This window comes from Capsicum annuum, chromosome 12 (assembly GCF_002878395.1).
Source record: "Capsicum annuum cultivar UCD-10X-F1 chromosome 12, UCD10Xv1.1, whole genome shotgun sequence".
Classification (NCBI taxonomy): Eukaryota; Viridiplantae; Streptophyta; class Magnoliopsida; order Solanales; family Solanaceae; genus Capsicum; species Capsicum annuum.
Window position 1 is genome coordinate 3,700,386 of NC_061122.1, and position 25,695 is coordinate 3,726,080.

A 25,695-nucleotide genomic window follows, 5' to 3' on the forward strand; every position below is an offset into this window, starting at 1 on the left:
AGAAAGCCTTCGCTTCTAAGCCTAAAGCCAATGTATAAATACTGCTTACTTTGGACTCGTGTTGAACGCACGGGTCAACCACTAGTATGAGAAAAGAAGCAATAAGTAGTTGTACAACAAAAGATAATGACCATAACCAGACTAACACCAAATAACACTATCCTCAATCTACCCAAAACAAAAAACATCATCAAAACTCCAAGAACACGAAACCACAAGCATAGTATAAAGACTCTTAGTACGTACAACAAAAACAAATTAAAGAACACCTTCCAACTACCCTTCTACTCTAATATGCGTTCTCCACACCTTCCTATCTAGGACATGTCCTAAGTAAGCTGTAACTGCTCTATATCCCGTCGAATCACCTTCCTCCAAAAGTCCAAAAACCAGTGCACATGTCTCCTCTGCAATTGAATTGATCTTTCAATTGTACATTTCCAAGGTAGCAGAAATAGTCACACAACTTGTTTGACTCTAATTCTATGCTATGTCACACAATAATTCTGAGATAACAAAAGATGTACTTCGTATTGCTACCACACGCAGATATGACAGTGGATCAGAATCAATAAGGAACTATGCTACTTCGGTAGAACTTGGTGGTGGCGGAGAAAGTATTTGAGCTCTACATCCCAATGGAAGAATAGTTGCTCTATCAGTGGAGGTGCGTTTGATTGCTGTAAATAGCTCCTGTCAATAGGGGAAACAAAGAGGGAAAAAGGAAAGAAAAAATTGATCAGTTTTGGATAAAGACTTTGCAGCTAACAACAAAAAGGAAACAATTACTTACTATATTCCTGGCAGTTGATATTGCTGCAAAGTGCATCTACTTGTTGCTTAGAAGAGGAGCAACTGGCTTCATCATGGTGTTCACTATAATCAAATCTTCTCCTCCTTGTCCCAAGACAATGTTCATCATTATTTTCCATTATTTGCAAAAAGGCCTAAACGCCTAGTTCATCTTTATACAACAAACAAAATATATACTCATTTTTTTTGGAGGAAGATAACATGATGTGCCTATAGTCATTTGGTGTTGTTCCATTTGCCTTAGATATATCCCATAAACCCGCAAAAGGTATCAAGAAAAAATGAACACCATTTGGAGAATATTCTGAATGGTTCGATAAGACAAGTTTGCGGGTGATGCACGACATCCCATCATCAGATAAGTGAATCAAGTGAGCTATGAAGTCAGTTAATATGCCATAGTAACATACAGCAAATCCCAAGAAGCTATCATGTATGTACCAATTCTTAGGCAAATTGAATGGTACACCAACAATTCCCTGGTATGGAAACATTGGTATCCCATGCCACTGCCAACCTGTAATCACTCTTAGTGACAAGGAGTCTGAAGCAGAGATGTCGTGCTGCAATAATGAGATATTCTGAAATAACGAATTACAGATCCAATAATTTGTCCAATCTGCTTCTATTGTATCTAATTGAACTGGAAATTCTGGCAGCTGTGTAAGCCTCTTGCAATGTGATACGTCCAAGCATTGAAGAGCACCAAGTTGGGCTATGCTTCGAGGCAAATGCCCAAAATTATTTCCACTGAGATTCAACTCTTTCAAAGAGGATAAGCATCCAATGTCATCCGGAAGTTCTCCATCTATTAGATTGCAGCAACTGAGATTCAAAGTCTCCAAGTTTTTCATCCCCACGATAAGTTCAAAATTAATCTTATTGCAATGTGATAAGTCCAAGAATCGAAGAGCACCAAGTTGGGCTATGCTTTGAGGAAAATACTCAAAATTATTTCCGCTAAGTGTTAACTCTTCCAAAGAATGTAAGCATCCAATGTCTTCCAGAAGTCCTCCATCTATTAGATTGCAGTGACAGAGATTCAGAATTTTCAAGGAGTGTAACCCTTTGTTCACCCGAGGGAACACAAATAACACTCCCTGAGTTAGGTACTCAGTAGAAGAGGGCTTCTTTTTGTTTTTTTCAAAACTCAAGAATTTAAGCTTGTTCAAGCGGACGATGGAAGATGGAGGTCTTGAAATTAGAGTAAATCTAGCATCAAGATCCTCCAAGTTTTCTAAATCACCTATCTCTTCTGGCAAGCTTTCAACTTTAAAGCAGTAGGACACATTCAGCTTCACCAAACATTTCAACTTACAAATGCTGCTTGGAAGAGCTACAAGATTTTTCATCTTATTCAAACAGAGCACTCCCCTGGTAATATGAGTTCGGTACTGATTAGAAGAGGGCTTCACTTCTCCGATCATTTCTGGAAATTTCTCTAAACTATAGCAATTCTCCAGATCCAGATATTCAAGAGATTCCACACTAACACATGGAAACCTCTTAAGGCTTTCACAACAATTCAAACTTAAGTGGATGAGTTTTCTGCAATTTCCAAGGGAATGGTGAACCTCTTTAAGATTCATACAGGACACCAAATACAAATGCTCCAAATTTGGCATCGCCCTGAAATCTGGCGTTTGAATCAGGTTTCGTGAGCGGCTGAGATCTAGCTTTCGTAGACACGGTAAATTCTGCAATTCAGGACACACAATAACAAATATTTCTTATTATACATAAAAGGAGTAGTGGTTGTACATAAAAAGGCATAATACATAGACATTCAATATTCCAACTTTTGTAGAAAAGTAAAATATAACATGAAAAATCAGGTCGCTATAAGTGAAATACCATTATAACGAGGTGACGTTATAGATAGGTCTGAACAATTGTACCTTTGTTTCAAACCATAAATGATGCAGCGAACCTTGGAAGAGATCAAGATGAACAAGTCTTTTGGGTTCAAAATCTTCTGGCAACGATTCCCAAGGATATCCAAAAATCTGAATCCAACCCAAGCTGTTGGGCAGGTACTCAATGGCATCATGTGTATCAAATTTGTTGATGTATAATAGTTTAAGCCTTTTCATATTTTTCATGACTTCTTTGCTAAAAAATAGTTTTTTAACGCTGTCATTTTCCAGCCAGATTGATTCCATTGCTTTTGTCTCCTGATAAAAAAGATCATTAGTCCTGAAAATAATAACAATAAGAGGGTAAAATGTACGCAGTCCATACCACTACCTCGAAGGAGAGGTAGGGATGAAATTAAACATTGTTTAGCCTACTTACTGTATTGTTCAGCATAACTTCTTCGAAATCTTCAACGTCCCATATTCTGCTAGGTTCTCCCAATTCTTTCTGCATTTTCACGACATATCTACCCATATCTTCAATCAAGTCGTGCATTTCAAGCCTATCATCTCCAGAGATGAACACAAGAGATTTGTCAATTAGGACATCCAATCCACATTCAGATCCAATACTATAGCTCTCGAGGACTCTTAGGACTTCACTTTTATGATATCCTCTGAGGAAACATGCCATATCCAGGAACATCTTTTGCTCTTCGGACTCTAAACCATCATAACTTATTTTGAGTTTCTCAACAATTTCTGATGTTGACTTGTCCTTTATTTTATCTATTATTCTTCGCCATTGAGTTAGGTCTTTCCTACGCAACAAAGAACCCCACACCTTGAGGGCTAAAGGAAGGCCTTTAGCATGATTTACGACCTCCAACGAGAACGTCTTAAAACGCTCATCTGGAATTTTATTTTTGAAAGCATGTTGATTGAACAACAACATAGCTTCGTCACCAGGTAGTGTAGACACTTCATATATTGCATCATCATTCTCTATCAATTGTCTGTTTCTAGTTGTTATCACAACTCTGCTGCCATCACCAAACCAATGAAGACCACCTGCTAAATACTCCAAATGATCACTATGATCTATGTCATCAAGCACGATTAGCACCTTCATATTACAAAGCCTTTTCGGAATCATAGACTTCCCATCTAACTTATTATTGATGTAATCGTCTTTTTTCCTCAACAGTTCAGATAGAAGGATATTTTGTAAAGAATGCAATTGATTCCTTTTTGCATTTTCTTTAACATCTGCAAGAAAACAAGCAGCTTTGAATCGATAAGACAGAGTATCAAAGATGGCTCTTGCTACTGTTGTTTTACCAACTCCTCCTATTCCCCAGATCCCTACCATCCGAACATCATTGATTTCTATCTGAAGTAGGGGTTTTAGTTTCTCTAAATGAGCATTTATTCCGACAACATCTTGCAAAGAAGATAAAGAATAACCAGTCTTGTATAGTTTGGAAGAGATGCAATCGACGATCTGCTGAATTTTCTCTGATTCATTCCTACATAAATAAGAAGATCGATTGTGGAAAATGTGAAGAAGTCAAGTATTAGTAAGTATGCCATATTGTTAATGTCCAGCAGGGTATAAACAGCCTATATTTTAAGCATGAAAGTAGCAAAACTTGAAAAGAAATTACATGTGTGTTTTCAACTCACCCATCACGGATATCATGTCCTTTTAGATTTGCGGCATCAGTTAGGGCAGTTCTCCATCGTTGCACCTTCTGCATCCCCTCAACATCATCCTTATACTTTAGTTCATATTCCTCAAATGATTTTTCAAAGTCCCCACGTTGATTTCGAACATGTGATGGATCCACATCATAGAAGATCGGTATGACTGTTTGTCCATTTTCTTGTTTATTGCATTCCATGATCTTGACTAGTTCATTCAAGCACCACCTTGACGTTGCAAAATTCTTTGAGAAAACAACGACTGCAAATTGAGACACTTCGATAGAGTTAAGGAGTTCTTCTGGAATTGAATCACCATCCTCTATCCTTGTATCATCTAGAAAGGTGAATAATCCCCGGCTTTTCAAGCCTTGATACAAGTGACCAGCAAATGTTTTACGAGTATCCTCACCTCTAAAACTTAGAAACACAGCATACTTCCATCGAGGACGGTACTGTAAATTACTTGCAAAAGAGAAAGAAGAAGCCATGGATGTCTGAAAAAGAGAACACACGGTGTGATAATTATCAGATGAAGAAAGAGAAAGAAAATGAAAGATGAATGGTTCTATCAAGTATCAAGGAATTCCTTTAAAAAAAGGAGCAAATTTGGTGAGAAAGAAAAAATATCTTGAATTTAAAGACTACAACATTTAAAAATCCATGCATAGTTGCAAAGTTAATGTGGAGTCCCTCTTAAATCAATTTTAATTGAAGGAAGTAGAAAATTCCATCAAAGACCACCTACCCACTCTTAAAATATGTAAATAATGGCACTGGTAGTTGCAGTCCCTCTTCTTACCAATAATATAATAGTTCCATATGCACTAAATAGTATCCTTTTAATTTCTCAAAGGTTAAATTATGGTTTTTGTCCTTTATATTTGCCAAATGGGTAACTTTTCCATTAATTTTCGTCAATCTTACGAATAGAGTTCGATCAATACTTCATGGAGATTGAAAGTGTTAGCATCCAACAAACTTAAAGACCAAAATTGCACTTTATTAACTTGATGGTTCGACTTGATGTAACATCCTGAAAATTTCGTCAACCGTGATTTTTTCCAATTCCCACGTTTGACTTGGAAAGTGGCTTCCCAGCCCCGCCAAAGCAACACGATCCATTTAATAGGCCATCAGGGACCGCCAGAGAAGTTTCGCTCAAAAATTTTTTTGGAGCCCGAGCATACCCACCCAAAGTCGCAAAAAAACCTGCAATTCCTGCCGTTTTGCCGGTCTGGATTGGAAAATGGCTCCCCCAGCCCAACCAAAATAACCCCATCCATTTAATAAGTCGTCAGGAGACCGCTCGAGATGTTTTGTCTAAAAATTTTCCCAAAGTCTGACGTATCCCCCGAACCGTGAGCTAACACCACTAGAAAGTGACAAAAACCCGCAATTCCAACTGTTTCACCCATTTGACTTGAAAAATGGCTCTCCCGGCCCCTCCAAAGCCACTAATTCATTTCATAGACCGTCAAGGGACCGTCCAAGAAGTTGCACCAAGATTTTTCCCGGAGCCCGAGTCCACCCCAGGAACCATGGGCTAACCACCCACCGAAAGTCGCTAAAAATCCGCGATCCTTGTAGTTTCGCCCGTATGACTTGAAAAATGGCTCCCCTGGCCCGCCAAAACAAGCCAATCCATTAATAATCCATCAGGGGACTGCCGGCGAAGTTTCAAGCAAAATTTATCCGAGAGCCCAAGCCCACCCAGTGAACCGTGGCCTAACACCCATCGAAAGTCACAAATAACCTTCAATTCCTGCTGTTTCGCCCATTTGACTTGAAAAATAGCTCCCCCGACCCAGCTAAAGAAACCCGATCTATTTAATAGCCCGAGCCTCACCCCCTAACCGTGGACTAACATCCATCGAAAGTCACATAAAAAGCCACAATTTATGTTGTTTCAACCGTTTGACTTGGAAAATGGCTCTCCTATCTCCGCCAAAGAAACTCAATCCATTTAATAGGCTGCTAAGGAACCGCCCGAGAAGTTTTGACCAAATTATTTTTCTAGTGCCTGAGCCCACCTCCCGAACTGGGGACTAACACACAAAAAATCCTCAACTCCCATTGTTTCACCCATTTGACTTGAAAAATGTTTCTCCCAACCCTCCCAAAGAAACCTGATCATTTAATAGGCTGTTAGGGGACCACCCGAGAATTTTCTCCCAAAATTATTTCTGTAGACCTGGCCCAACCCCCAATCGTGGGCTAGCACCCACCGAAAATTGCAAAAAAGACCCCACAATTTCTGTCGTTTCTCACATTTGACATGGAAACTGGCTCCCCTAGCCCCGCCAAAGCAACCTGATCCACTTAATAGACCATTAGAGGACCGATCAAAAAGTTTTGACCAAAATTTTTATCGAAGCCCAAGCCTACCCCCCAATTCATGGGCACGCACCCACCGAAAGTCACAAAAAACCGCAATTCCTGCCACTATTTACATCCAAAAGTTAAAAATTATGTTGCAACTTTAGTACGGACTACAAAAACAAATTAAAGAACACCTTCCAACTACCCTTCTATCCTAATATGCATTTTCCAACTTCCTATCTAGGATCATGTCCTCAGTAAACTGTAACTGCTCCATATCATGTCGAATCACCTACCTCCAAAAGTCCAAAAACCAATATCCATCTCTCCTCTGCAATTGAATTGTCCTTTCAATTGTAAATTTCCAAGGTAGCAGAAAAAGTCTTGGTCCAGCAAAATATTGCTGAGTCTTCAACATACCGAATTAGCAAAAAATAATGAACGAATTGCTTTGTCACCAGACAACAGCTGACTTCCACTGTGATTGAAGGAGTCAATTATTAATAGAAGAAATAATCTACAAAATTTTATGTGTCAGCTGACTTTGTTGTGATTGAAGGAAGCTCATTGCATCTTATGAAATAGAGGAAATCCTTGGAAGAGCTTGAATTAAAAATAAGTTAAATAAATTTGTTGAGTTACAACTCACTCGCGTTAATACAGATAAGAAATGGGTTGGATTTAAATCGGAAAATTTAAAAATTATGTGGGGACTTTTTGATTTGTCATCTGAATCAGTAATATTCTAACAAAATTGGAACATCTTTGACCTTACTGAATACTATGATAACTGAGTGTAACCTTCTAATTTTGCCAGCAAGATGAAGGATTAAATAATGCTATAGATCACAGTAAAAAGAGTTAGAAGCAGAGTTAGAAGTCAATAGAAAATCCTGAGATAAGAAAATGTACTTCGTATTGCTACCACAAGCAGATTTGAAGGTGGATCGGAATCAATAAAGAAGTATGCTACTTCGGTAGAACTTGGTGGTGGCAGAGAAAGTATTTGAACTCTACATCCCAATGGAAGAATAGTTGCTCTATCAGTGAAGGTGTGTTTGATCACCGGAAATAGTTCTCCTTTGCTCCGTTTGCTTTTTGATGTGAGGGAACTTACTAGTAGTTGCAATGCTTCTTCCATCCACCCGTTTTGGCAAAGTTTTCTTGTTTTGCACATATTCATCTGCAATTGGATTTTTAGACAAGCTACTTCTTAGGAATCGGGCAGAAATACAACAAACCACAAGCAGAAAGAAAACAAGAACACACAGATTTACGTGAAAACCCTTGCGGGAAAAATCACGGGCAGAGGCAGAGGAATACACAAAACAACCCACTAAATGCACTTATATAATATGTGCACACAAATAAGTCTTAGGCGCAAAAAACATAAAGGTCCATGGGCCTATCGGACTGATCCCTACGCTACCACCATAGACCCCATTGAAAATCACAAACATGGGTCGCACTGCAAAACTTTCTGGGCCGAATCAATAAAATTCAGGTCACAACTCTAACAATATCCACCTTGACACGAATTCTAATTCATAACTCAAATCCATTTCAAGACAAACTCTCCACCTCTTCCACAAAAGCTCCTAAGGGCACATCTTAACAGCTAACACTAACCAAGTGCAAGCAATGCTCAAACTTGGCAATTGGTAGTGTCTTGGTCATTATATCAATAGGATTATCATGAGTACTAAAATTGGTCACCACAATATCACCACGAGCAATAATTTCACGCACAAAATGATACCGAACATCTATGTGCTTTGTCCTCTCGTGAAACATCTGATCTTTCATAAGGAAGATAGCACTCTGACTGTCGCAAAAAACCATAATCATTTGTAAGTCTTTTCTAAGTTCACTGAACAGACCCTTCAACCAAATATCTTCCTTGAAAGCCTATGTAATAACCATATACTCTACCTCAGTAGTTGACAAAGCAACCGTAGTCTGTAAGGTAGCTTTCCAAATAATAGCACAACCACCAATGGTGAAAACATAGCCTGTAAGGGACCTCTTTTTATCATGATCTCCTACAAAATCAGAATCAACATATCCGATTACTCCATCTCTATTTTGCCCAAACTGCAAACAAACATCAGCAGATCCATGTAAGTATCTAAAAATCCACTGAACTACTTTCAATGTTCTTTGCCAGGATTTTCCGTGTATCTGCTAACTACACTGACGGCATAAGATAAATCTGGTCGGAAACACACCACCGCATATATAAGAGACCTGACGGCACTAGAGTATGGAACTCGAGAGATATAGTCATGCTCATTATCTATCTTTGGAGATAAAGTGGCTAAGAGTTTGAAGTGAGCTGCCAATGGAGTACTTACAGGTTTGGCATTTTGCATATTGAGCCCGTGAAGCACTTTCTCAATATACCTTTTCTGACTCAAGTATAACTTACACTTTTCTCTATCCATCATAATTTCCATACCAAGAATCTTCTTTACTGCCCCTAGATCCTTCATCTCAGACTCCTTGCTGGGCTTTGACTTTTATTATCTCTCTCATATCATTTGCTGCAATTAACATATCATCAACATACAAGAGAAGATACATGAATGAACCATCACTTACCTCCTTGAAGTAGACATAACTATCATAACTACTCCTCCGAAACATATGAGAGGTCATAAAAGAGTCAAACCTCTTATACCACTGCCTGGAAGACTATTTTAAGCCATAAAGAAACTTTTTCATCCAGCATACACAATCCTCCTTTCCTGAGACTATAAAACACTCTGGTTGATGCATATAGATATCCTCCTCACGTTCTCCATGTAAGAATGCAGTTTTGACATCCAACTACTCAAGCTCAAGATCATGCATGGCCACAATACCAAGCAAGGCTCGAATCGAACTATGCTTTACAACTGGAGAAAACACATCTATGAAGTCAACACCTGGAACCTGACTGTAACCTTTAGCAACTAGTCTTTCTTTGCACCTAGCATCTTCAACTCCCGATGTTCCTTCTTTCTTTTTGAATATCCACTTGCAACGGACAACTTTCTTATCTTTAGGCAATCTCACCAAATCCCATGTGTCAGTCTTATGAAGTGATTCCATCTCCTCCTGCATAGCAATCATCCATCGTTCAAAATCATCACAACTAACTGCCTCTGAGTAAGAAGAAGGTTCTTCATCGGAATCAATATTTTCTGGTACATTCAATGCATAAGCAACCAAATCAGCTTCAGTATACTTCTGAGGAGGTCTAATATCTCTTTTAGGCCCATCTTTAGCAATAGAATATTATGGCGTCACTGATGGTGAAGAAGAAATAGTACCACTCTGTATCTATGGGCTAGACTGAGAAGTAGGCACTGGTTTAGACTCTGCTCCAATCTGCAATTCAACATGGGTGCTTGAATTTTGTTGATTCATGTCACTAAGCTCATTTGGAGGAGAAGCACTAGACTTGGAGGGAGCCCAAAGCATGGCAGTTTTATCAAACACAACATCTCTGCTAATTATAACCTTTCTTCTTTCTGGACACCAAAGCTTATAAACTTACTTTCCATTATCAACATTAGCATACGCAGGACATTCAAATATCCTCAAATCAGAAAACTAGCAGGAGTACCAGATCATACCTCTTGTGAAGTCTTTTTATCAATCGCGACTAAGGGAGAGCGGTTAATAAGAAGACAAGTTGTAGAAGCAACTTCGGCCTAAAAAGACTTGGGTAAACCAGCATTAGAGAGCATACAATGCACCTTCTCTATTATAGTCCTATTCATTCGCTAAGCCATACCATTCTGCTTCGCAGTATGACGAACTGCCAAGTGCCTCACAATTCCTTCTGACTTGCATACAGCATTAAATTCATTAGAATAGAATTCTAAACCATTATCAGTCTGAAGGCGTTTTACTTGCTTCCCTGTTTGCTTTTCAATCATAAGCTTCCACTCTTTAAAAGTAGGCAACACATTATTATTTTGCTTCAGGAAGAACACCCAAACTTTTCTGGACTAGTCATCAATATTAGTCAACAAATAATTTGTACCTCCTCTAGAAGGACCCAGAGATCAGAATGAATGTAATCAAATGTGCCCTTAGTTGAGTAGATGCCTTTAGTGAATCTGACTCTCTTCTGCTTCCCAAAAATGCAATGCTCATAGAACTCTAATTTGGTAAGACTATGCCCATCAAGAAGTCTTCTCCTGCTTAGTTCAGTCACCTCGTTTTCACTCATACGCCCCAGGCGTATATGCCAAATTTTAGCAATGTCACTTTCTGATAGAGAGGAGGTAGAACGGCTACATCACCTATAATGGTAGAGCTTTGCAGGACATACAAATTTGTAGACTTTCTCTGTCTCTTCATCACAACAAGAGCACCTTTAGTAACCTTCAGGACTCTACCTTCACCAATGTACCTATAACTATTGGAATCAAGGGTACTCAAGAAAATAAGATTTCTCTTCAGGTCTGGGACATACCACACATCACCAAGTGTCCTCACAACCCCATCAAACATCTTGAGCCTGATTACTCCAATACCAGCTATCTTACAAGGTGTGTGATTTTCCATTAACACAACACCTTTAGAGACTGTTTCATATGTTGTAAACCAATCCCGATTATGACACATGTGAAGCGTGCAAGCTGAATCGAGAATCCAATCCTCACAGGGGTTAGAGTTACCATCAGAAACTATCAAGAGTTCTCCATCACTAACGCCATCTTTCACAAAACTAGCTTCACCGGACTTCTCTGGTTGGCTTCCCTTCGATTTTGGAGCTTCTCTTTTCTCTCTATTTTGTAGCTTTCAACACTCAAATTTGATATAGCCCTTCTTCTTGCTGTAATTATAGGTTTTTTTTCTATTTTTGTATTTTGACATATTCCTATCATCACCCCCAGAATTCCTCTCATGAGTCCTTCCTCCTCGAACAATGAGACTATCTCTTTGAGTATCCAACCCATTCACAAGATGCTTCATCTTCTCCTTAGAGAACAACACATCATAGACTTTATCAATTGTTAGGGTATCACGACTATATAAAATTGTATCCCTAAAGGTTGTGCATGATGCAGGCAGCATACACAACAAAATCAACCCTAAATCTTCGTCATCGTACTTAACCTCTAGAGTCTCTAAATTAGAGATGGTTTTCTTAAATACAGATAGGTGATCCTCCAAGGATGTACCCTCAGACATGCGATGGGATTAAATTCGTTACTTGAGATATAACTTACTTGTTAGGCTCTTCGTCATACACAGCGATTCTAATTTCAACCACAACACAGTGAAAGTGGCCTCCTTCAAAACATCCTGTAGAATCTGATTGGATAAATAAAAGTGGATCTGAGATAGAGCCTTTCGATCCTTAGGTCGTTTGTCCTCGTTTGTCCACGATAAGGGCATCTTATCAAACCCTAATAGAGCATCGTCCAAATCTATCTGTGCGACAACATCCCGCATCTTAATCTACCATAATAAAAATCTAGTGTTGCGATCCAACAGAAAAATATCATACTTCATGGTTGCCATCTCCGAGAAAACAATCAAACAGGCTCTGATACCAGTTTGTTAGGAATTGGGCAGAAATAAAGCAAACCACAAGAAGAAAGAAAGCAAGAACACACAAATTTATGTGGAAACCCTTGCGGGAAAAACCATGGGCAGAGGCAGAGGATGTTTCACTATAATGAAAGGAGAGAAGTACAATATGGAGAATGAGCATTTTCTAGATATAAAAAACAACCCACTAAATGCACTTATATAATACTTGAATACAAATATGTCCTAGGCCCAAAAAACATAAAGGTCCATGGGCCTATCGGCCCGATCCCTATGCTACCACCACAGACCCCATTGAAAATCACAAACGTGGGCCGCACCGTGAAACTTTCTGGGCCGGATCAATAAAATTCGTGTCATAACTCTAACACTACTTATCAACAAATGGAATTGTGGTTATACTTGTAAAGAATGAATTATCGCGTACCCAAGTTCTTTCATGAATCTCTATCTCAGGCCAAGAGCCTAGTTATCTGTTGCAAATAGAGGAAACATGTGCGATGCATAGGCAGTGAGACCGGTTCTATTCTCAAAGTAGCATCTTTGCTTCTCAGTTTGCGCTGCAAAAGTAATCCAAAACCAGAGTAAAAACATTGTTAGAATCACTTACAAGTAATCCAAATATGGATGTTACCCCTTAATTTATCAATTCAATTTCAACAAGACAGCAGACCATAAGAATTAAAAAACAGCCTACTCCTAATCCAAAAGGAGCAATCACAATATCAGATTGAATCATTAATTAGTGTGAAGAGTCGAGAGAGAAAAGAGCTGCGAAGTAACTTTGCCCCTTAACTGTCTAGTGCTCAATGTTTTTGCAAGAAATTTGAAAGATGAAAAGATCTTATGTCACGACCCGAACCGAGGCCCTGGCCGTGACGAGTATCCCAAACCATGAGGCCCGAAACACCCCTATCTATCTGGTAATCATGCACATAATTAATATGATGACAGAAATGCGGAAGATAAACAATAATACGGAAACATGGTCAAGAATAATATCAAAACAATTATGGGGAATAATGTCCCACAATCTCAATCAACATCTCGAATACGTCTGCAAAATCTCTACTACATAACTGAAACAAATAACTATCTAGAACCTAGGACAAGGCCCCCAGTAGACCCAAAACTACTAAATGATAAATGAACTGATAGACATCAAGCCTTCCGAAATATAGAAGGCTCACCACTTGATTCTGCAAATCTGTTAGAAAAGATCTACTGGTTATTTGGACCCCTAGACTGTGCCTCCGAACCTGGGAGGGAAGGGGGTCAATATAAAAGTACTGGTACGCAGAGAAATCAAAACAAAAATATAATATTTTTACACAATGTAGGTGAGAGCCATTATAAAGCAGTTTCATGTCAAATTATTTGAAAACACATGGGCATAATGTAATAGTTTTCAATACTAATGTAATGCGATTGAGCTAGGTGTAATACCCTACAATTGTAATTCCACGGCTATGTGGAATCCGCCTCTGGTGCTCGGCAGCCAAGCCTCCAATCCAAGTAGCCGCCAGGATTTGGAGCTGGTATACCCCCCATGTGAGTACACCGCAGGGAATCCCCCCATGTGAGATTTACCAATTATTTTATTATCCTCCTATGTAGGATACAATATCATATGACCCACACCGGAAAATATGGCTTCCAGCGATGAGCCCTTTCACTCAAACGCCTTCTTCGGGCATCCACCAGTCTCATGAAAATCAATGCCTTCAAACTTTGTTCAAATCAATCACATGTCATACTCTGTAGGGTATCGGCATACCCGACTTGCAAGTCATCAGTATCATATCATCCTCTTCATTCAATCATCATATGCAACATATTTCAACATGAACAAAACAACCCTCTCTTTGAAAGTCAAAAATCAAATCCAAATCATGACATTTTTAAGACATTTCATGACATGCATTTCAAGATAATTTCAAACGATTCATTTCATGTGAAAACCTAAAACAATATCATATCAAGAGAGGGGTTTCGTGTAAATCATGCTCTCAATTTATCATTATTATGAAACATATGCATATCCATATATAATATATCAAATCACATTGGAATTAGGCCTAAGGACCAAATCAATATCATAAAACGTTTAAAACATCATCATATTTGTAATTTCAAAACCCCCATTTTGAAAACATTAATTTTTATAGCCCATGAGATTTTTGAGATAACCCCACGTACCTCTATATGCGAAGATTATAGGCGCTTCTTGAAGCCTACGTTCTGGGGATTCCAAATATGCAATTAGTTTCTAAAACCCCCGGTTGAATCTTGAGTTGCTTGGGTTTTTATTTTGAAACCCTAAGGAGAATCCTTGAGCACTTTTGATGAATGAAGGTGTATTTTGGGGTCTTTGGAACTGAATTTCGTGTTTAGGGCTAAGAAAGGGTGGAAAAGGACCATTTTGCCCCATAAACGGAGTGTTTAAGTCACTTGAAACCTTTACATAGGCACCGCCTATGCTATCACCTATGTTTATATAGGTTCCGCCTATGCTATCGCCTATGTTTTCCAGGGGCCATGTGCGATTGGTTAGGCGACGCATACTACTTTGAAAGGCCATAACTTCTTGCTCGGGTGCCGGATTTTAGAAAAATTGGTATCGTTGGAAAGGTAACTCGAAGACCTATCATTTGACACATAGTAGGCTCTCTAATTCGACATATACAGAGAGTTATGGTTGATGGAAGCTGACACAAATTACAACGTCCACTAAAACTTAATCGATCGAAATAGTTTCAACTCATCCTTGAGTTGAAGGACCTCTATGGTCTAAATTCAAGCATGAATGGATTCACATACTACACAAATAATTAACATGCCACATTGGCGTAGGATTTATGGCTTCGGGATTATTAATGCATCGGAATCATGGTCTATATTGTAGCCCGAAATGCGGGGCGTTACATCTTAACTAAACCACAGCTAGCAGTTCGTCATTTATCTGATGTTATAGCACTTTGCCTTTTCTCTGCAGAAGCATCCTCATCTATTAATACAAATTATTTCGCAAGTAGAAAGGTGAGCATCAGTTTCTGATGGAGAGTATACGAGAGTAGTTTGAAGGAATGATGATATAAGGAAGTACCCCACATGTAGCAGAATTGTGTTGGTAAAGATAGAACATGATCATTACCTTTCGATAATAAAATAAGAACAATGGAAATAACATTGAAGTATTCATCTGTTAAAAGAAAACCATGATACTTCAAAACGAATATGATAATTATTTGCGGAGGAGAAATCCTAGTCCTTGATTCTCACTGAAAAGGCGCGAAACTAGTTAAAGAAACGACATAATTATTTGAACAAACCGTTTTAGAGCCAGTTAAATTGTAAAAAGAAATTGTCCATAAGGAAATTTGAGCATAGTTATACATTACTTTTTATGGCATCAAATCTTAGTTTTTAGATTATTCACTTTGATAGGAAAAGCCAGTGGAATATCAAGGATTTTCGTTCTTCTTTTTTGTGACTGTATTAGTATTGTCTGCACTTCTTAAGATCTTTTCAAAACTGCAGCATAAATTTCTGGCATCCATTACTTAAATAGTGGCTTTTACATCATCGTAAGACAAGGTGGGGAATCAATTGAAAAACTCACCAACGATATGCAAATCACCCATCAATGAGCTCCCTAATAGGGGGGAAGAAGAAAGAATCATAAGAATATAGCAAATAGTCGAGACCACAATTTCACTACCAACAAGAAAAAGAAAACAAGTCAAACTTCTTGTTAGTCTTTAACTTACCTTGGTTAATCCAACATAAATGGAGACAATAAAATCTAAATCATTCATTGACGAGCTCCTGTAAATAGAGGAAACAAAGAGGGAAAAAGAAAGAAAAAATTGACCGGTTTTTGGAGAAGACTTTGCAGCTAACTACAAAAAGAAAACAAGTACTTACTTCGCAGCTAATGGTGACCTTTGTTTCTTAGAAGAGGAGCAACTGGCTTCATCATGGTGCTCACTATCATCATATCAGCATTATTTTCCCTTATTTGTAACAAGGCCTAAACCGTTGGTTCATCTTTATACAGCAAATGGAATTCATACTCTTTTTTCTCGGAGGAAGATAACATGATGTGCCTATAGTCGTTTGGTGTTTTTCCATTTGCGTTAGAAAGATCCCACAAACCGGAAAAAGGTATCAAGAAAAATGAATACCAGGAAGTTCTAGAGTGTATTTTGAATGGTTGGATAAGACAAGTTTCCGGGTGATACACGACACCCCATCATCATCAGATGAGGAAATCAAGTGAGCTGTGATGTCCATTAATGTGCCATGGTAACATACAGCAAATCCCAAGAAGCTATCATGTATGTACCAATTATCAGGCAAATTGACTGACACACCATCAATTCCCTGGTATGGGAACATTGGCATCCCATGCCATCGCCAACCTGTTATCACTCTTAGTGACAAGGAGTCTGAAGCAGAGATGTCATGCTGCACAAATGAGATATTCTGAAATAACGAATTACAGATCCAATAATTTGTCCAATCTGCTTCTATTGTATCTAATAGAACTGGAAATTCTAGCAGCGTGTAAGCCTCTTGCAATGTGATAAGTCCAAGCACCGAAGAGCACCAAGTTGGGCTATGCTTCGAGGCAAATGCTCAAAATTATTTCCACTGAGATCCAACTCTTTCAAAGAAGATAAGCATCCAATGTCATCCGCAAGTTCTCTATCTATTAGATTGCAGTAACTGAGATTCAAAGCCTCCAAGTTTTTCATCCCCACGATAAGTTCAAAATTAATCTTCTTGCAATGTGATAAGCCCAAGAATCGAAGAGCACTAAGTTGGGCTATGCTTTGAGGAAAATACTCAAAATTATTTCCACTAAGTGTTAACTCTTCCAAAGAATGTAAGCATCCAATGTCTTCCAGAAGTCCTCCATCTATTAGATTGCAGAAACTCAGATTCAGAATTTCCAAGGAGCGTAACCCTTCATTCACCCGAGGGAACACAAATAACACTCCCTGAGTTAGGTACTCAATAGAACAGGGCTTCATTTTGTTTTTTTCAAGTTTTCTAAATTACCTATCTCTTCTGGCAAGCTTTCAACTTTAAAGCAATAGGACATATCCAGCTTCACCAAACATTTCAACTAGCAAATGCTGCTTGGAAGAGCTACAAGATTTTCCATATTACCCAAGTGGATCTCTCCCTGAGTTAGGTACTCAATAGAAGAGGCTTCACTTTTCCCATCACTTCTGGAAATATCTCTAAACTAGAGCAAAACTCCAGATTCAGATATTCAAGAGATTCCCCACTAACACATGGAAACCTCCCAAGGCTTTCATAATTATACAAATATAATTGGATGAGTTTTCTGCAATTTCCCAGGGAATGGTGAACCTCTTTAAGACTCTTACATGACAGCAAATACAAATTCTCCAAATTTGGCATCCCACTGAAATCTGGTGTTTGCATCAGGTTTTGTGAGTCGCTGAGATCTAGCCTTCGTAGACACGGGAAACGCTGCAATTCAGTACACACAACAACAAATATTTCTTATTATACATAAAAAGGCATAATACGTAAACATTCAAAGTTCCAACTTTGAGTATGTAGTAATTAAACCAGATAGTAGGACACTTCCTGTAGAAGAAAAAGAAGAGGGAGTACAGATTTAGGAAGAAGGAGAAAGAAGTAAAGAAGAGATTAAGATCATTAGAGATAGAAGAGTAGAGTTGTATATTCATCATGATCATTCAATGTACACTTGAATTCTAAATATAGACTTGTTTATGAGCTAACCAACTAACTACCTAGCCGCTAAACTGTCCATGCCAAAAAAACAGTTATAACAGAAAATTGAAAATTACTCTTTCTTCATTGTTCTGCTGCATTCTTTACATATTCTACACTCCCCCTCAAGCTAGGAAGGTGTGAAAATGTCACAAATTTCTAGCTTGTCATTGAGATGAACTTCTTGTGCTCTTGTCAGCCCCTTAGTTAGCATGTCTGCAGGTTGATCTTGAGTTGGAGTATAGTGAGTCCAGATTTTCCCTTGAACAAGTTTTTCCTGATAAAGAAGCAATTTATATCAGTTTGTTTTATCCTCCCATGATATTTTGGATTTGCTGATATTTGTAGAGCAGACTTGCTATCACTGACAGGTAGCACTACTTCACTTCCAACTTCCTTCATCAGACCTAGAATTCATATCAACTCTGTTGCTACTGCTGCAGGACTTCTAAATTCTGCCTCAGCTAAGCTCTTGCAAACATTAGTTTGTTTCTTTGATTTCTAGGATACTATTGATTCTCCAACCTTCACAAAATAGCCAGTTACAGATCTTCTAGTTTGAAGACAGGATGCTGCACCACAATAAGCACTCACTTTGCATTTGTATCACTAGACAACATCTGGTTGATTTTTAACATACTTCACAACTCTAAGTGTTACCTCCATGTGTGACTTCTTAGGATATTGAAGAAACTGACTTAATGTTTGAACACAAAAGGCTATGTCTGGTCTTGTCATAGTTAAATAAACAACTTACTAATCAATTTCTGATAAGCAACTTGATTGGTTGGTGGTAGACTATCCTTGCTTGACATACTAATCAAACTGTTAGTTGTTAGTTTGATGTTATAATCCATTGGAGTAGCTGCAGGCTTGGCTGTTGTTAAGCCTAACTCAGATAGTAATTCAATGCATATTTTATTTGGTGCATTAACACCCCTTTATCAAATCTTGCAAATTCTATTCCAAGGAAAAATCTCAGCTCACCTAGATTTTTCATCCTGAAGTTTTGGTGTAGAATTGCCTTAGTTTCTTCTATCAGTTTTGTTGGAGTCCCATATCGATGGGTTTAAAGGGTCCTTGGTCTCCTTATATGGTCTTGGTAAATCCTCCCCTCATGAGCTAGCTTTTGGGGTGTGAGGTAGGCCCAAGACCAATTTTCACATAGTATCAAAGCCAGGCCCATCCCAATCTTTGTTCACCGATGGTGGCCCCCCATATATTGTCCATGCTCTAGTTAGCCTAGGCGTGCTGTCCAAGCTCCAGTTAGCCTAGGCGTGTAGGGGAGTGTTAAGTATCCCACATCGGAAGAGGAAAGGGCATATCATCAACATATACTAGCACAAGAGTGACTCCTTATGATGTCTTTCTAATGTATAAGGATGGATCATATTGACTCTGAGTGAATTGGGCTCTTAGCAATACCTTTGATAACTTGGTATTCCATTAACTTGGTGCTTGCAACTAATAGACTTCTTTCCTTTAGGCAGAGTAACAATCTCCTAAGTATGATGGAATTTAAAGCTTCTATCTCATTTTTCATTGCTTCCACCCATCTAGGATTTTTATAGGCCTTAGAGTAACTTCTAGGTTCAGCAACACATGAAGTTTTCAGCACATAGCTATTATAGGATGATGAGAGTTTATCATATGACACATGATTAACAAGAGCATGAGGTGCTTTCTTTGTACTTTTGGAAACAAAGTCATTCATCCATACTGGCGGCTTTCTACCTCTAGTTGATCTTCTTTGATCCTGAGGTGCAGAAGTCTGAGTTATGGACTGTGCAAGGGTAGGAACAACCTACAGTTGCTGCTCTTACTGATTATCTAACTTAGGAGCCCCTTGATCTCTAGTTGATCTTCTTTGATGCACCTAAGTTATAGACTGTGATTGTGCAGGAGTAGGATGACCTCTAGTTGGTCTTCTTTAATACACCGAGTTATAGACTGTGCAGGAGTAGGAACAACCTGCAGTTGTTGCTCAAGCTGATTAACTGAATCAGGAACCCCTTGAGGTGACCTAGTTACTGGAATTTGCAGAGATGTCCCAGCATCACCTAGCACTAGATATTGGTCTTCCAAAGGAAAGATATGATGAGGTGACTGAGTTTGATTCTTGAGCAGTTTAAATGGAAATATATCTTCCCTAAATGACACATCTCCACTCAAAGAGAAGATGTTAGAAGACATATCATATATCAGATATCCCTTCTGACTGCTAGAGTACCCCATCAAGACACTTGCTCTTGTAGACATGTAATTTCGTCCCTCCCCAATATTGTTTTACCCATTTTTACCTTATCCTACCGTGTACCCTCACCCATGTAATTACATCCCACAAAAATACAAAAAAATAACTCTCAACAAAATCCCTTACAAACTTTTATTCTTTTTAACATCCTAGCAACAAAAAATAACTCTCAACAAAATCCCTAACAAACTTTTATTCTTTTTAAAATCCTAACAACCCTTTCAATTAAAAGAAGACACATTACCCATACCCCTACCCCCAATACCCCATACCCACGTGACCCCTTCCCCCTCATATTTCTTGTCTACAAAGGCAAAAAGGGATAAACATTAGAAAGGACCCCACTAGGAAACTTCAAGGAAAGCCCAAAAGGAACCATTTTGTTTTAAGGCGATGAAATACATATATACACACATCATCATCATAATCACATTCTCGGATAGAAAAACCATACCAAAAATTCATTCACAAAAAAAAAAAGGAAAATGAGATCATCCACCAACTTCTCCAATTGAGATTCCACAGACCACTCCATCACAATACACAAAACTGAAAAAGAAAACTCCATTATCCTTTCTTCTTAATGATACTCACCCTCACGGTAACAAGCACACACACACAACACCAGGACAAGTCCGATCGATAGAGGGAGAGGTTGAGCGAAAAGAGAGGGAGCTGGAGAAAGAGAAAGTAGAGATCAGAGATGGGTGATTGGATTGTTTCTTTGGGGAATATCCGGAGAGACCCATTTCAGTGATTATGTAGTCCACTGAAGCTCCGTCATCACCAAAATTGACGACCATTAGTGTCAGTCCACACCTCCGTTCAAGCTTTCCTTTGGTTCGTTTGATTTGTTGATCGAGGTCCACGAGTTAGCTTGTGATTTAGATTTCGATTGGTTTTCAAACCTGTTTCGGGGTTAAATTCAACACCAAATAAGATTTTGTTCAAAGTAGGTTAAGTCGAGGTTCCGAATCCGCGAAGCTCCTCCATTTGATTGAATAAAAGTGGCATTAAGTTTCATTTTTTATTTTATTCTCAATTAATTTTGAATTGTGTGATACTTGGTATGATAAAATCATTTTGTGTTGATTTTATTTTGTTGATTTCGATATTTTTTGGATCATCGTGGTTGCCTGTCGATATCGATTGATTGATTGTTGTGAATTGGAATATTCAAAGAAATTGGCTCAAATTGGGGTTGAATCATAATTTGGGGTGGAATTAAGAAGTTGATAAAAGTTGTGTAGTTAAATTTTGGTCGATTGTCATTTGGTTCAATTAAGGATAAGCATGAATGCGATAAATCGAGCTTAGATAGGTAAACGTAGGTCGGGTAGGTGAATTTAGGGATTGTGGATTGATGGAATATTTGATTTTTGAGATTGAATGGCTTTTGGCTATATACTTTGGGATCACTTGTATCATTTGACCGGGGAATGCCCTGAAGTACTTGTATTATTTTTATCCGGGGAATGCCTTGAGGTATTTTGTACACGGAGGATGTTCGTGATGAAGGCCTGAGGTATTGGAGTTTAGTCTAGGATTAGTTTAGAATAGGATTTTATATTTCTGTATTTTTTTATTTTTTGGACTATATAACTCGGACTGAACATTATTTTTCGGACTTGTTTTGGTTTGGTGTGATTGTTTGTTTTGAATGTTTGTTTGGTTTATACGTATCATAGTGTTCAAATTAGCCGATACTCTCCACCAAGTGACCGTGCTCAAACCACAGGATCAAGGGGTGCCTAACACATTCCCCTCGGTCAACAGAATTCCTTAGCTAGAATCTTTGTTCGCAAACCAGTTTAAAGATTCATAATGTTTTGAATATAAAAAGTCCTTTTTCGAAATAAACTTTCATTTTGACACTTTAATAATAAAAACCCTTTCGAACTTAAATTGAAATATTTTGGAGTCAAAAAGGGGTGTGACAGCTCCATCAAAGAATAACTTCCAACCTGGATCAGCATCTATAACGACTTCATCGACACACAACACTTCTTTATCAGGAAAATATGTCTTTAATGGCTCGTACTCTTCATCAATGGGATTCTCAGCAAGATGATCTGCCAAGGCTTGGGATTTTATGGCGGTTCGAGTCACATATACAATGTCGAACTCGGTAAGCAATATTTGCCACTTTGCCAAACGACCGGTCGACATAGGCTTCTGAAAGATATAATTCAAAGGATCCATGTGGGAGATGAGATAAGTAGTGTAGGATGAAAGATAATGCTTCAACTTCTGTGCTACCCAAGTTAGGGCACAACACGTCCTTTCAAGAAGAGTATACTTGGCCTCATATGCGGTGAACTTCTTGCTAAGATAATAAATAGCCTGCTCCTTTTTGCCTGTGACATCATGTTGACCCAGGACACAACCGAAAGAATTGTCCCTGAGAAATATAAGATCAAAGGCCTACCAGGCTCCAGTGGTACCAGCACAGGTAGATTTGACAAGTATCTTTTGATTCTATTGAACGCTTCCTGACATTCTTCAGTCCATTCTACCACAACACTCTTTTTCAGCAACTTGAATATGGGCTCACAAGCGGTTGTGAGTTGAGCAATAAACCTTCTGATGTAATTCAGTTGACCAAGTAAACTCATTACCTCTGTCCTATTCTTGGACGGGGGCAAATCCTGAATGGCTTTGATTTTTGAGGGATCTAATTCAATTTCCTGGCGGCTGACTACAAACCCCAATAGCTTTCCAAACGAAACTCCAAATACACATTTTGCGGGTTGAACTTGAGATTATACCTGCGAATCCTTTCAAAGAACTTTCTTAAATCTTTAACATGGTCATCCTGACTTTTTGACTTAATAATCACATCATCTACATAGACCTCAATCTCCTTATGCATCATATCATGAAACATAGTGGTCATGGCTCTTATGTATGTTGCTCTAGCATTCTTCAAACCAAACGGCATCACTCGATAGAAATAAGTCCCCCATGTTGTGATAAAAGACGTCTTTTCCGCATCTTCATCATCCATAATGATCTGGTGGTATCCAGCATAACAATCCATAAAAGAGGCAACCTCGTGTTTAGCACAATTGTCCAGTAAAATATGGATATTGGGTAACGGAAAATCATCCTTCCGACTTGCTCTGTTCAAATCACGGTAATCAACACATACTCAAATTTTTCCATCTTTCTTTAGGACAGGAACAACATTGGATAACCACATAGGATAACTAGCCACTCGAATGACTTTGGCTTTAAGTTGTTTCATGATTTCTTCTTTGATTTTGATACTTACATCAGTTTTAAACTTCCTCAACTTCTGTTTCATAGGGGGAATGTAGAATCAGTTGGCAATTTATGAGACACTAATTTAGTGCTTAAACCAGGCATATCATCATAAGACCATGCAAAAACATCCTTATAATCAATTAATGCTTGAATCATTCCATCTTTTAGCTGCGGCAAAGCATGTACACTGATTTTAGTTTCCCTAACATCTTCTTGATTCCCTAGATTTATTGGCTCAGTTTCATTCAAATTGAGATTTGGTTTGCCTTCAAACTGTTCCAACTCTTTGCTTATTTCTTCTAGTGCCTTTTCTTCATAATATTCCACCTCTTGCTTCCTTATATCTTGATTAGTTTGTATTTTAAGATCAGGCTAAAAATTCAGCATGCATGTCATGTCATTAGAATCAGCATAAAGAGAACTGTATAAAGAAAAGGACGAAAACAAAATATATTAGACACAAAATAAGGGCACATTGCATTTCATTAAAAAGGGAAAGATATGAGGGTTTAAACACAAATGACAATAGAATGTAAACAAGCTAAATTCTGAATTACAACCCCGGAATGACTCGGATAAATAGAAATAAAAACAAAATGAACTACCAAAACTTCCTCCTGATGGGGAGAGGAGTGACTTCCCAATTGTTGAGCTAGACCTCAGGACCTATGAATAGCACATCCGCCTTGTTGGTACCCTCTTCCGTTTCAACCATGTCAACATCAATCAGTAGGTTCAGGAAGTCACCAACTAATTCAGCTTCAAATTCTATAGGTTTCATGACATCGCTCTTGACAAATGATTCCCTGAGTAGCGGCATTGGGCGAGGGAGTGACCATGTTTCCTTTTTCCTACCCTTGGCCTTCTTCAAATCTTCAGCCGTAGGTTCAAATCCCAGACCAAAAGTGCCCATGTTCTCTCTCGAACATATGGGACGAACGATACCATGTAGAGACATTCCCAAACCCTTCCCTGGCATAAATCCTTATTTCAAAAGCTCACTCACCATCATAATAGAAGTGGAAGACAATTGTGGCCCCGGGATAACCTGTCCTCCAAGGATACGATCTACTAGCACTGTATCAAAAGTTTGATAGAAAAATGTCTCTTCTACATTGTTTTCTTCAATAAGGAACGAAGGATAATCTTCATAGGCAGACAAATCCCCTTCACTATAATAACCACTTCTTGCCTGTCATGCTCAAACTTGATCATTTGGTTCAATTAAATCTTGGATAACTCTCTTTAAATGCCAGCATTTCTCGATATCGTGGCTAGCATGTCAAAACAGTACTTACACCTTAAAGAATAATCGAGATTCCTCGAAGGCGGATTTGTAAGCCATTCTTGAATTGGGCTTAAGACCTTCATCTTTCTTAACCTATCAAAAAAACTAGCATATGACTCCCCATGAGGTGTGAACTGATTTTTGACCGCCTTTTCCTTCTTGTACTCAGGCCTGGATGGGAAACCAAGTCTAGAGGGGTTTTGGTAATTTGGAGGAGCTGATGGACGATTTTGTGGAGCTTGTGCGCACCATTGTGGGTAAAAAGGGGTTTGGGCATATGGTTGCATTCTATATACTGTGTACAAAGGGGGTGGAATGGCATATGGTGGGTTTTGCGGAGGGTAGTAATGGTGGGGAGGAATATATGGAGCTTGGACATAGGCTTGGGATTGGGATTGGGGAAAGAGGATGTGGCGATAAATACATATATACACATATCATCATTATAATCACATTCTCAGATAGAAAAACCATACCAAAAATTCATTCACACAAAAAGAAGGAGATCATCCACCATCTTCTCCAATTGAGATTCCACAGACTACTCCATCATCAATACACAAAACTAAAAAAGAAAAATCTATTATCCTTTTCTTCTTGATGATACTCACCCTCACGGTAACAAGCACACAAACACAACACCAGGACAAGTTTGATAGAGAGAGGGAGAGGTTGAGCGAAAAGATAGGGAGATGGAGAGAGAGAAAGTAGAGATCAGAGATGGGTGGTTGGATTGTTTCTCCGGCAAATATCCAAAGAGACCTATTTTAGTGATTCTGTAGTCTGCCAGATCTCCATCATCACCAAAATCGACGACCAGTACCGTCAGTCCATACCTCTTTTCAAGCTTTCCTTTGGTT

The 25,695-nt window shown here is 38.6% G+C and overlaps 1 protein-coding gene and 1 pseudogene across 1 annotated transcript; both read right to left on the reverse strand.

The window, feature by feature from the left end:
* Nucleotides 1-336: 336 nt before the first annotated feature.
* On the reverse strand, nucleotides 337-13,197 carry LOC107870511 (TMV resistance protein N). Its single transcript, XM_016717069.2, has 7 exons — nucleotides 12,676-13,197; nucleotides 7,608-7,878; nucleotides 4,356-4,870; nucleotides 3,109-4,198; nucleotides 2,712-2,987; nucleotides 794-2,510; nucleotides 337-693 (listed from the first exon to the last, which is right to left on the reverse strand). The coding sequence occupies exons 3-6, from the start codon at nucleotides 4,862-4,864 to the stop codon at nucleotides 948-950; spliced, it is 3,438 nt and encodes a 1,145-aa protein (XP_016572555.2). The 5' UTR covers nucleotides 4,865-4,870; nucleotides 7,608-7,878; nucleotides 12,676-13,197; the 3' UTR covers nucleotides 337-693; nucleotides 794-947.
* A 2,384-nt stretch (nucleotides 13,198-15,581) lies between these two features.
* On the reverse strand, nucleotides 15,582-17,958 carry LOC124889265 (annotated as a pseudogene).
* Between the last annotated feature and the right edge of the window lie 7,737 nt (nucleotides 17,959-25,695).